Raw genomic sequence first — 12,313 nt, 5'->3', positions numbered from 1 at the left:
ATAATTGTCACGAATCGTATTTTAGGGATATGTGGAGCACTACAGTTACCGACAACCCTTGAACGCAGCTTCAAAACCGATTTCGGCTCAGAGAAAGAAGGAAGGAGATGGCCGACTAGTAGAAGGAAAATATCACATTTCTGCTTCTTCGTCGGCCAGATTCGTTTTGTTCAAGGTTATTTTTCACATTCTGGAACCGGAGGGGGACGTTTAAAAACATTCAGCCCCTCTTCCATGATGGCAGAACAAAACAGCAATGTCAGATATCAGGAGGTAGGTAACAGGTTGCTGGCTCGCTGAAACGCTGCTAACAGCTAGCTGTCAGCTAGCTGTTTGTTTACGGGCGGAGGCCCCATGTGACGAAAAATAATTTTATCTGTATTTTAAACAAAACTGCACCCAGTCAGGCTCGGGTGATATGATTGTTGCTGCCAAAAAAAGGCAGCATGTTTGTTTTAAGCTAATCGGTTAGACCGTCAGATGGCCTGAAAACTAGTGTAGACCTGATTGCAACGTTAACTTCAGGAAAACCTCGTAACTGTGGTGTAGAAATGCGACAATAAAGCTAATCAGAAGATAAAAGTTATCGCTAAAATGTAGAGGTTGTAAGTCTATAAGAAATTAACCATTTTAGATCTACATGCATGTCAATGCGAATCTTTTTTTTTTTTTTTTTTTAACTGTAATACAAAGAAGAAATTACATCCTGTGGAGTTGCGTACTGCGTCTATACTTTAAAAATAGGCCGGCCTGAGGCATAAGCGATCTTAGCTTCCAGGCCAGGAGAGAGCACTTGCATTTTATTCGGAATGTAATAATGTAGATAATAACAAACCCAGTAATTTCACCAGACAGAGCCCTCACAATTCTGTAAATTAATATTGATACGTTTATTTTAGGATCCTTTTGAAATCATTGATAATGTATTGTCATTCAATAGCATTGAACTAATGTTATGTAGTAAGTGCTTAAGTAAATAGTTATGATAGAATAGACTTCTCTGGTTGGGTAAACATTGAGAGAGAAAAAAAAACATGAGTCATGCATTAATCTGCTGAATTATGACATCAAACTCTACCTGAAGATATCTGCAAACACCTAAACTTAAAAGCAGTGTTGAGGTTATTTTTGCATTTATTTAATTATTTTTTTGTCTGTTGAGTCCCTGCACTTTGCATTCACAACCAGCCCATTGCTGAAAAGTTTTGCTAATGCAGTTTTAACAATTACAATAAACACCACACAATATTGCTACCAAATTCTCAGTCCATATACCTTCACACTAATTGGTATATTAAGTAAATATAGTTACAAGTGTGCATTTGTTTTTGGCAACGATAGCTTATTAAGAGAAAGCGTTTCAAGTTTAAATTACTTTTTGTTTTGCAATTTTTCTCAAGATGAAGGAACCAGGAAGTGATCCTGACTTATAAATAAATATTTGTCCTTTGCTGCTTAAAGTAAACATATCTTCTCTGGATAGCTGCAATGTTCAGTAAAATGAATCATCCTATTTACATTAAATGTCACATTACAGACAGCAATAGTGAAGATGTGTGCTTTCAGAATTTCTCCATAAGTCCTTTTCATTCAGCATCATAGTGTGTTTTGTTCAGACAAAAAGCTATATTGTTGTGTGCTTTTATTTCAACAGCTGGTGAATGAGGAGGAGCCCGCCCAGCCCTCCCAGGAGAGCTCTGGACAGGATGCGCCACCTCCCTACAGCAGCGTTGCTGCAGCCAATGCAGGTTAAGAAAGTTTCTGCTTCACCTCCACCTGTCAGGCAACACCCTTTTTTATTGACTCTGTCCTATTGATACCACTGTATGACAACTCGCCATCTAAAGCGAAAGTGTCTTTAAAAGCAAACAGCATTAATCGTTAAAATGAATCTTTTTCTAAGAGCAATTATTCTCGCAAAGTGCATAAAACCCAACTACATCTGGAAGTCAAGAGTATTTTGCTGAAGTCGTTCTGTGACCAGCAATCTATAGTTTAAATAAAATGTATTCCATAAAGTTAGTAAATACTACTACTATGATCTGAGTATTAAAATGCATATGAAAGGAAAATAACAAAGAATGTTCTTCTTGGCCCTAGATTATGTATTACCTAAGGATGGGTAGGCTGAGTGGAGCGAGTGTCATGTTTCTAATCTTGCATCTTTAGAGGTTATAGGTCAACCAGTGTGTTGCGTAAGTGGGCGCAGCCTGGAGCTCTTCCTGGATGAGTTCATTGATCTGAACTGGTGTTGTCAGTGTTTGAAAGGAGCACTCCTGGATGAGAGCCAGACGACCCAGATAAAAGTCTTGGCTTTTATGGGGAGAGCGTGAGCATTAATGGACATGTCCGCCGCTAATGCTGTTCTTCCTGCTGTAACTGATTCCACCCAGTCCAGGGTCTGGAATTCTCAGCTGCTGCTTTCGTTTTTAGAGAGAAGTGAGAGAAGACTTCTGCGCATGTCAACAGTCGGTCCTTAACCACAGTGGGGTAATCAGTAGTTCTTAGCTTTCATTTGTCCCCAAATGAAAGCTAAGAACTACTGATTTTGGGGACAAAAGCAGATTTTGTCCCCAAAAGCAGATTTAGATTTTTTAAAGGTTTTGTTGGCTCTAGTGGCCTTTATTTGAAAGTAGTTTGACAATAAGCAGGGTAATGAGAGAGGGGGAAGACATGTGGCAAATGTTGCCAGGCCGGGAATCAAACCTGTGACCACTGCCACTAGGACTAAGGCCTCAATACGTGGGTTGTGCTTTGCCCCTGTGCCACCACAGCACCCCCCAGATTTAGATTTAAATAATTTAAAATTGCCATCCAGACTGTTAGTGTATGTAGTGCATGGCACCTCAGGTCTGAGCTTTCACACACATTTAACCGCTAGTTTGAAAATATCTCCACCATGACCTTAAATCTTGTCAAATTAACTTCCTATCCAAGATATGATGTTCCAAAACCTTCAGGATTTGAGCGCTGATATGCCTGCATTTACGTCTCAAAGTTCCCCTCATGCTTATGGTCTGCGAGAGATTCAAGATTTATTTGGCTGGTACTTATTAAAAATGTAGTCTTTTCTCACCAGCCTCTGACCGTACATATAGCAGTTTAACACTGAAGGATTAGTCATTTCTAATTTGTGCTTCTATAAACCATCTGAAGTACTTGTTATTTGTTTCTTTGAACTAGGACAGTGCATAAATAGGTCTACCTTAAACGACATTTAAATATTAACATAGTAATGGTGACAAAAGGGAAAATAAATTTTACTTATGAACTTTCCCCCCAAAAAACAACATTTTCTTCCTTTAAAGATGTTTTATTTATGTTTGCGTAAAAATCCATCATAACAGGCAGAAATAGCAGAAAGCAAAAACTAAATTTTACATTGCAAATTCAATATTTTTTCTCCTCTTCCTGCAAGCATCAGGCTGATCAAAAACCCTCTGCACTCGTTCCATCCGCAGCGTTCTTTGAATACAAGGAAGAAGGAGGGAGATTTCCCAACCCTCCGTCGTACAACGTCGCCACCACTTTACCCTCCTACGACGAGGCCGAGCGGAGCAAAGCCGAGGCCGCCGTCCCCCTGGTCACCGGAAGGGTCTCGGTACGTCTCCTCTTCTCTCTGCCGTGTTAGGAGGCAGCAGAAGGAAGCAGGAGTCATTGGAACGCATGTCCTGCTGTCGTTGCAGGAAGACGACTTCGTGGCCAGAGACGACTTCGAAGACTCCGACCAGCTGCGGATAGGAAACGACGGCATCTTCATGCTCACTTTCTTCAGTAAGACGTGGTCTAGACATTTTAAGTGTTCGCTGGTAAGCCGGTGTAGAGAGAGCAGACATTGTACATCTAGAGCAGGTCGGTTCTGATGGCAGACATATGAGGCGTTTTTGACAGAAATGGACCAGGAGCAGATTGAGTCTTTGTGCTTTGAGCTTTGTGATGTTTCTCACTCTGATTTTTACAGTTTTTTTTTTTTTTTGTGTGGGTAGCTGCTTTTGCTTAATGAATGAAATCGTTATTTGAAGTCAGTATGTTGTATTTATTTATGCTGTGTGTTAAAATTGGTTTGATTAGAAAAATCCGCAAGAGAGCAAATATGTTTTCACAGCACTTTATATACCATACATCTGGAAGATTGTATGATTGCATTGTTACTAAGTTCAACATTCTAAACCTCCAACTACATAAAGTGGGAACCTTACAATCACTCAAAGTTAATTAGTTATTTTTATTAGCAAGTGTGCATCATTCCAGATTTTGTCAGTTATCATATTTTAAATGCCCTTTTTTTTTTGTTTTCGCCACTACAACGTATGACCTTCCTCCTTCGTTCCTTTCTGTATTCATACATGTGGACAAACATTTCTCCTGCTTGACATCATTTAGAACATTTTTCTGTCCCCAGTGGCATTCCTCTTCAACTGGATCGGCTTCTTTCTGTCGTTCTGTTTGACCACGTCAGCGGCCGGTCGGTACGGAGCCATTTCCGGCTTCGGCCTGTCCCTCATCAAATGGGTTCTCATCGTCAGGGTGAGAGCGTGTTTCCGTCTCTGCGCTCAGCAGAAAGGAGTCTTACCGTTCAGGGCGCGTCACGTGTGCAGCTCCTTACACCGCATCTCTTTCTGTTCCTAGTTTTCCACTTATTTCCCCGGATACTTTGACGGACAGTACTGGTTGTGGTGGGTGTTTCTGGCTCTGGGTGAGTGAGAGGAATTTTGTATTCATAAAAGTCGTTTTATTCTAGTTAGAACAAACTTTATTTGTTTCTTTTATGACTGTATTTCTGAGATTGTCTGTTATGTCATCATTTGTGGATTTCAGGTTTCATGCTGTTCATCAGAGGCTTCGTTAACTACTCCATAGTGCGCAAACTGGTTGATCCCGCTTACGCCAACCTACCCAGAACAAGAGTGCTTTTCATCTATTAGAGGTGAGTGCACTTAGCCTAGCTGAGATGATCGTTTACTCTGGTTGCTAGAGTTACAGGCACATCTGGTAAATGTGTTTAAAAAAAACCCTTAAAATAAATACTTTTTTATGGCAGGAACATAATTTTAAACACTGAAAGTTTCTGTTATTTTCTTCTCTATAAAATCATTGGTGCCACAATTGTTATCAGTCCGTCTGTTAGTTTTTACACTCTTATACTCTTTCAGGTCTATCGATTAGCTCTAGATCGTCCATAGTGCAGGTTTTTTCCTCGATTTATGTTGTTGGACTGAAGCTGACTTCATCTTTTTCTGCGTGAATTCTCCTAAAGAAAAGACCGGTTTTAAAACCATTTTTGGTCGTCACGTTTTGGTGTGGGAAGATGTCTACAGATTAAACCAAACAGTTCTAGATAAACTCCCAGTAGAGTTAAGCAAACTCTACATCTCCCCAAAAAATGCATCTCAGAATTTATTACACACTTTATTACACATGTCTTCCCTCCACTTCATTTTCCAAAGTCAAATGAAAGGTGGGATGTTTCAGTGGGAAATTCCTTTACTGTGACGAGATTCTTCTTCTTCTTTTTTTTTTTTTAAGGTTTTTTTTTTTTACACATTCACCAGAGTAGCCATTAATATGTAAGCCAAACTAAATACGGCCACATCTGTAACTCAACATCTGGTGCAGAAACAGACCTTTGATCTCTGTCCGGCCTTCTCTCGTCACGTCGAGCAGATGAAAGGCGGTGAGAGGAGATGAAGCAAAACAATGTTCGAGAGTCGCATGAAGAGACTTCACCGGAAATCAGCCAGACGAGTTCTAGACGAAGACAACCTTAAGATGGTAACATATTCAGGAAATATATAAAACATGTGTTTTTCTTTTGTTTAGACATTTCATTAATGGAACATGGTAAGCAGTAATAGTCCCTTTAGCTATTCATTAGTGGCTAATGTTAAGTGCTATTTACATCTGTTGTAATGTAAGAGTATTGCCTTATATGATTTGATGGTCGCGTAAGAGCATGCATCTGCCGCCAGGTTATTAATTAGAGCCGAGTTCTTGTTTGGTTTTCTAATTCGCGCAACACTGAAGATTGACCACAGCATGCAGCACACTCTGTAACATTCACTTCATCGGTCTAATATCCAATTAGACGTTTGTATTTCAATCAGCCATTGGCTTTAAGCTGTGCTGTTCCTTCTTCAACCACTAGGGGGCAGCGTGGTCTGCACATTTCCAGACGTTTTCGTGAGAGACAAACAAGAGAGCCTGCTTGTAATTTGCAGTCCAAACATACCAGATCGACCTCTGCTTGTTAGAGGTTTCTTTTAATAATTACTGCAGGTTAAATCAGGTGAAACAATCCAAACCTGGAAGAAGAATTCAACTTGCTGAGATTGCTCTTGAAAGAAATCCAGCCTCTTGTTTTCATTTCCCCCAGACAAGCATCTAAATCTCTGAGCTGCTGCCGTGGCGCTGCTGAATTTTGGTGTTTGTCTGAGAAGGTCTCATTTGAATGTTGCAGTCTGACCTGCCGATGACTCCGCTGTGAGTCAGGGAGAATCTCTGCTGGAGGAAAAGCTCAGAGATTTAAAGAAAAGAAAAAAAAAAGAAAAGCTGTCTGGATTTCAGCTGTTAATGATCCAGTTTGAGCAGCTGCGTCACAATAATGAGCACAAAAATAGCTGAAATTCCTCTTCCAGGTGGGATTTTTGCCTTAAGATTTAATTGACAGATGTGTTTCTTTTTTCCCTCTCAACTTTCTTCACACTGCGTCAGAAGTTGGTATCAATTAAATCCAGAACGTTGCTTTTCAGCTGCACTTGTAGAAGTGTTGGCGGTAAAACCCAGATGATGTTATTCCCAGTCCGCACTGAACAGTTTGAATCATTAACTTCGTACTTCTGCCATGGCTTTGATTACACACCAGTTATGCTTGTTTCTATGTGACGTAGAGCCAAACTTTGGGGTTATGTTATGTAACTGTACAGAAATCATGTAGTGTTAAATAAATGTCACTTTCAATGGGTCGTCTGAGTTGTCTTGTTTTTATTTTTCTAGTTTTCGCCCACCCATTAATACAACTTTTCTCAAAGTATAAAGCTTCAAGTCAAGAAAGACATGAAACTCTATAGAGTTTTTTTATCAGCAGAAACTTAAATGTCACTAAATCACTGAATCTACAACATTTTGAATTTACAAGAATAGTTTTATGTTCCTGTAAACATCAGAGTTCTGGTTCTTACTCATAAATTCACAGGGGAAGTTAAGAGAAACTCAGCAGTGCTTGGAACCTGGTTAGAGATACATTTTCTCTGGTTCTTCCTTTCCACATTCGGGCACGTCTCTAAGAACCAAGTGATTCATTTCATTAAATACAACAAGGGACATTTATATGTTTCATAGATTTATTGCACATGGATAAAATTCAAGTATTAGTTTCTGTTGGCTCTGACTATCAGCTTGCATGTAATGTAAATCAAAATATCACAGGAGAGCATTTTCTGCTTCAGAAGTTGCTGAACAGAATTAAATTTTATTTGTATAGCACATTTCAGCAATAAGGCAGTTCAAAGTGCTTTACATCGTAAAAACACAAAAATCAACAATTGAAACAGTAAATTTTTTTAAGTGTCATTAAACATCAAAATGTTGGTTAGTGTTTCATTTATTATGGTGCAAAAGCAAGTCTGAGCAGGTCGGTTTCTAGTCTAGATTTAAAGGAACTCGGCTGCTTTACAATTTTCAGGAAGTTTGTTCTAGATTTCTGGTGCATAGAAGCTCCATGTTTAGAGATGCATGTTTTCTGGGGATCCAGAACCAGAAGGCCTGAGTGGTCTGGAAGGTTGATGCAACAACAGCAGATCTTTAATGTGTTGCGGTGCTAAGGACTGATGTGGTTGTCGTTCATGTCTTGGTACTGATGGCTCTTGAGGCACCGACTCACATCTTCTGTATCTCTACACTCTTAAAAGGAAGTGGTTAGCCCTTCTGATGGCTTTGGTTATTCCTGTTTTTTTTTTTTTCTCCCACACTTTTTTCTTCCACTCAACTTTCCACCAAAATGAACAGCCGGCTTAATTTGGAATAGTGTTTTGTAGTTTATGCCCTTGTGGAGGGAGTCTAAGACTTTCTGCTGGATAATTGCCAAGTCAGCAGTCTTCCCTCTGAGCATATTAGAGGGAAGATTAGTATGCTCCCTCTAGTATGCCCAGATAAAACGAAACACTTCTTAAAGTCCACTTATAATTGGTCTTATCTGATATTCAAATTTTGGTGAAGTCAATGTAATGTTTGTACAGCAGTACATAAAGGAAGCCAAGTCTTTTAAAGTTATCTGGTTTATTAACTAACAGCATCAGTCATTATACCCTCAGGTTTCTACCCGCTCCGGTCTGTGGCTTCTTCGTGTCCACTTCTCTTTAATCTTCTTGCATCACCACCTACTGGTGCTGCATATCAATACAGTCAGGATTGTGTTTCGATTAGCTGAGTAAAATTGCTGCTAAGTAAAGGTTGCTCAGATAGTTGTTAGTTGATAGGAAAGATGCAGCTTCATTTATACGGAAGATAAAACTCTAGAGGTAAACTACTCATGCATCAGAGCTCCACATTCCTCACATCCTGTCATCAGAGTGGCTCACTAATCCCAGGAATCCTCCAGCTGTCTGGGGATGAAGAAGATGGCCTTCTGTCCGATGTGGGTTCTTGGGCCTAGTTTAGTTCTGCCGTTCTTCTTCAGGCCGACGTACCAGCTGCTGTCCTGGTATTTCTGAGACTTGTACGTGTTGTAGTAGTTCTCCTCTAGGTTCTCCACGAAGTAGCACTCCTCTGTTACTGTGGACTGACGGAGACAAAAGGTTTAAGGAATGATTGCGTGAAGCTGAATAGACCTCCAGACCGTTAAAAGTAGCTGTGGATACTCACTGAGCCGTACAGACGGCCTTCGGCGCTCATGGCCAGATATCGCTCTGCCGCCGTTCCCCGGATGACGACGACGCCTCTGCCCACGGCCTTGAGCTTCAGCACAGCTGACAGGAAGACAGGCGAGAAATCAAACTAGATACAAACCCTTAAAGACGCACTCAAACCTACAGGAGCTCCACTGCAGCTGGTTCTATTCAGAAAGCCACTGTTGTTATTTTAGAAGCCAAATAAATAACTTATCTGACAGATTTAACCTTTGACCCACACCACAGAGCTTCAGAAACGGATATGATCAGTTAATCGTATTTATGTAAACATTTAGGAGAGTGTTTTCATTTTCAGCTCGTTTAAATGTGCTTTTGATGAAAGAAAAAAAAAAGTGTCGACACACTCTGAGAGGAAAGGAAACACGTGTTGATTCCTGTTTGTTGTGTTGGTTTGACAACAGGAAAACATTTCCTGCAGATCTGATCCATGCAAACATCTTCAGCACAGCTGGGGAGCAATTCACAGCGAGCGCTTCACTTTCTCCACGCTGCGTTACAGCCTCCAAAACCCCACAATAACTTAACAAGAGTTCTCCCCTCAAAGCCTTACGCACAATACCCCATGTCGAGAAAGCGGAAAGGTTCTGTTTGCAATTTAATCTAGAAAATAAGAAAACTCCCACATACTCAATGACACTTACAGAATTAAAGCATTTTTGTTAATACTCTGTGTTCCAAATTACTATGCAAGTGATGTTTTCTCAGATTTTCTTAAATGGTCAATGCAAATGATGGTCAGTATAATTTTATAGTTCTGAACTATTACAGTATAAATCAAATTTTACTGAACAAAGCTCTTCATGAGAGCAGTATTTTTTTCAAAAATAAAAAACTCAAAATGCACTGTTCCAAATTGTTATGCACAGCAGATTTTCTAAACATTTTATGGATTATAAAGAACTGCAAACGGTCATTCTTTGAATGTGCAGCATTAAGTGGTCACATGCACTAAAATCAAAAGCTATTTCAATCAAAAACATCTTAACAGAGTTACATGTTAACATAGGAGCCCTTCTTTGATATCACCTGCACAATTCTTGCATCCATTGAACTTGTGAGTTTGTGGAGTTTCTGCTTGAATTTCTTTGCAGGATGTCAGAAAACCTTCCCAGAGCTGCTGTTGTGATATGAACTGTTGTGATGTGGGCACAGCAACGTTGCCCACATCACAAGAGATGGTTTGAACTTTGTCCTTCTCTCTCTGCTCTTTTGTCCTGCCCTGCATCCACAAAAGTCTCCTTTTCAAGCCCCAATTATTAGATTTTTATTTGTAAAGAAAATTCAAACCCACACACCACTTTCCTTCCAGTTCTCCACGGTGAAGTGCTTTCTGTCAGTCTACTCCATGAAGTAAAACTTACAAAAATTCAGTAACATCTGTGGTTGAAATGTAACAAAATGTGAAAAAGTTTAAGAGCTCTGAGCTCTTGCCGGGCATTGCACCTCATATTACAAAGCATTCCTTCTGTCCTTTGAAACATTGCTTTATTTTCCATTGTTTCACTTGTGAACTTCAAATAAAGCAACTACGGTAAAGAGCCAGATCAGGTCTCCTCCTCAATAAATGAGAGAGAGACATTATACTTTCAAATGTCTCTTTCCAATAGATGTAATTTGAATGCATTTATTCAGTGACAACATAAAAAAAAACTGTCTTAAACTAAAACTTCCTCAGCACTGGTGCGCCAAAGAAGCCCTTTAAAGATAAATGTGTTTATCCTTCATTTGAGTTTTTTTCTGTTAATCAGAGCATGTGATCAATGAGTAAGCTATGATTTATTGGGTATAACAGCAATGCAAAACATTTCTTTTATCCATTTTCTTTGGTGAAGTCCCATATTTATCTTACCTCTGGGCGCAGTGAGCAAGACGGTTAAAAAATCTGTGAGATCAGCAGCACAAAATTGCACAATGGTATCACAAAATTTCCATAACAACCTTTAGAAACTATAGTAGCTACACGCCAGCTGGTTATAAAAAAAAAAAATTATGTTCAGCCATCAACAACAAACTTGTGGAGCTTCCTAAACGCAGAGAAACGCTCCACATGGGTCTGTTGTGAAACAATGGATGACAAAGTGACTCATGTCTTCTGTTAAGCATGGTGGAGGTTATATGATGCTGTGGGTCTGTTCCTCTTCCAAAGGCCTTGGGAACCTTATGGCACATTTTAAAGATAATCCTTTTCTACCATGTAGCTACAAATGGGTCGTCACTAAGTATTTTCTAAGTCTTTCTAATCAACACATGAATGTTTTTCCAGTGTCTCTTCGCATCAAAAAGGACTGAAAGCTACAAAAGTGGAGTAAGATGGTAACGTCTTACATTTACTCTGTTGCTTTTACATGAGTCATGTTTTGGGGGAAAAGAAGACTACTAGGAGTATTTTCACTAAGCTGTACTTTTTGAGTACTTTTATTACTTGAGTAAAATATCTGGATACTCGTCCCACTGAGAGTAACTTCATTTTAACCAAATATTCACCAGACACAGACACACACCTGCAGCTTTTGTTAAAGTTTTATACTGAAAGAATTAAAATTTGGAATTTTTTTTTGTGCAATTATATAAATTACTTTCATTTTTGGTCTTTAAAATACCAATTTTTCTTAAAAAAATAACACTATATTTGAGTTTGTCTGATGATATAATTTTTAAACATTAAAAGATTCATCTTTTGATGATTTACTACTTGAATCACCAAATACTTTTTTTTTTTTTTTTTACTCTTACTTGAGTAAATTCATAAATTCCTCGCTACTTTTCACTGTTACTTGAGTAAAACTATGTTGAAGTAATGCTACTCTCACTTGAGTACAATTTTCGGGGTACTATACCCACCTCTGAATAAAACCGCAAAGCTCCATAAAGCTGTGTGCTTGTGACTTTAGAGAAGAGCACAATCATTTCCGAGCGTCACTGGTTTGTGGGCAGTGCTGCAGTTTGATGCACCACCGGAGGAAGTGAAGGCATCATGCTGCAGGCCTGACCTGGATGGAAAATGCGCAGTGTGCTGCGGCAGCCTCACTCACTGTGATCATCCCGCTCATCCCGCTCGCCCCGCACCGTCCCATCGGCCAGGATCTGGAGGTGGTATCCGCCGTTCATGCAGTACAGCCGCGTCGACCGCCGGTAGTCGCGCAGCGTGGGGCCGCCGTCAAAAGCTCGCTCTTCGGCCGCGAACGCGTCTTCATCCGCCATCATCCTCACGGGACAGCGGGGCTCAGCAGGTGGGTCACAGGTAGGGGGTGGGGGGGGGGGGGGGATGGTCTGCGTCCTGCGGTGGTCTACTGTTTGTGTCGTCGAGAACGAGCGAAGCGCGCTCCCGATTCCTGCCTCAACCTGCACCTTCCGTCATGAATCAACTGGGATTAAAACTCCCTAAAATGGTTCATAACTGGAACACC

The 12,313-nt window shown here is 40.1% G+C and overlaps 2 protein-coding genes across 3 annotated transcripts; one reads left to right on the top strand and one right to left on the bottom strand.

Moving 5' to 3' along the window:
- The first annotated feature begins 66 nt into the window (after positions 1-66).
- Positions 67-6,962, top strand: LOC102220661 (NEDD4 family-interacting protein 1-like). Of its 2 annotated transcripts, none has more exons than XM_005795335.2 (8): positions 67-273; positions 1,655-1,748; positions 3,462-3,601; positions 3,687-3,774; positions 4,403-4,527; positions 4,630-4,696; positions 4,819-4,927; positions 5,665-6,962. In XM_005795335.2, the coding sequence occupies exons 1-7, from the start codon at positions 235-237 to the stop codon at positions 4,923-4,925; spliced, it is 660 nt and encodes a 219-aa protein (XP_005795392.1). In that variant the 5' UTR covers positions 67-234; the 3' UTR covers positions 4,926-4,927; positions 5,665-6,962. The 2 variants fall into 2 exon arrangements, with proteins under 2 accessions (XP_005795392.1, XP_023184713.1); XM_023328945.1 differs by having other exon boundaries at positions 5,617-6,962.
- Positions 6,963-7,536: 574 nt separating this feature from the next.
- On the bottom strand, positions 7,537-12,146 carry LOC102217141 (putative fibroblast growth factor 1). The gene is made up of 3 exons (XM_005795492.3): positions 11,939-12,146; positions 8,860-8,963; positions 7,537-8,776 (listed from the first exon to the last, which is right to left on the bottom strand). Exons 1-3 carry the CDS (start codon positions 12,108-12,110, stop codon positions 8,576-8,578), a joined length of 477 nt encoding a protein of 158 aa, XP_005795549.2. The 5' UTR covers positions 12,111-12,146; the 3' UTR covers positions 7,537-8,575.
- Between the last annotated feature and the right edge of the window lie 167 nt (positions 12,147-12,313).

This window comes from Xiphophorus maculatus, chromosome 23 (genome assembly GCF_002775205.1).
Source record: "Xiphophorus maculatus strain JP 163 A chromosome 23, X_maculatus-5.0-male, whole genome shotgun sequence".
In the NCBI taxonomy this organism is placed as follows: domain Eukaryota; kingdom Metazoa; phylum Chordata; class Actinopteri; order Cyprinodontiformes; family Poeciliidae; genus Xiphophorus; species Xiphophorus maculatus.
Note: the sequence above shows the minus strand (reverse complement) of the source record. Positions and strands in the feature narration are given on the sequence as shown.

What these genes read in the sequence shown, in the direction of transcription:
- LOC102217141 (XM_005795492.3), bottom strand. Translation starts at nt 12,110, where the DNA reads ATGATGGCGGATGAAGACGCGTTCGCGGCCGAAGAGCGAGCTTTTGAC. An exon ending in GGATGAGCGGGATGATCACA is followed by an intron (nt 8,964 to 11,938) that starts GTGAGTGAGGCT and finishes TCTTCCTGTCAG; the next exon opens with CTGTGCTGAAGCTCAAGGCC. An exon ending in AAGGCCGTCTGTACGGCTCA is followed by an intron (nt 8,777 to 8,859) that starts GTGAGTATCCAC and finishes TGTCTCCGTCAG; the next exon opens with TCCACAGTAACAGAGGAGTG.
- LOC102220661 (XM_005795335.2), top strand. Translation starts at nt 235, where the DNA reads ATGATGGCAGAACAAAACAGCAATGTCAGATATCAGGAG. An exon ending in TGGTCACCGGAAGGGTCTCG is followed by an intron (nt 3,602 to 3,686) that starts GTACGTCTCCTC and finishes CTGTCGTTGCAG; the next exon opens with GAAGACGACTTCGTGGCCAG. An exon ending in GTGGGTGTTTCTGGCTCTGG is followed by an intron (nt 4,697 to 4,818) that starts GTGAGTGAGAGG and finishes TGTGGATTTCAG; the next exon opens with GTTTCATGCTGTTCATCAGA.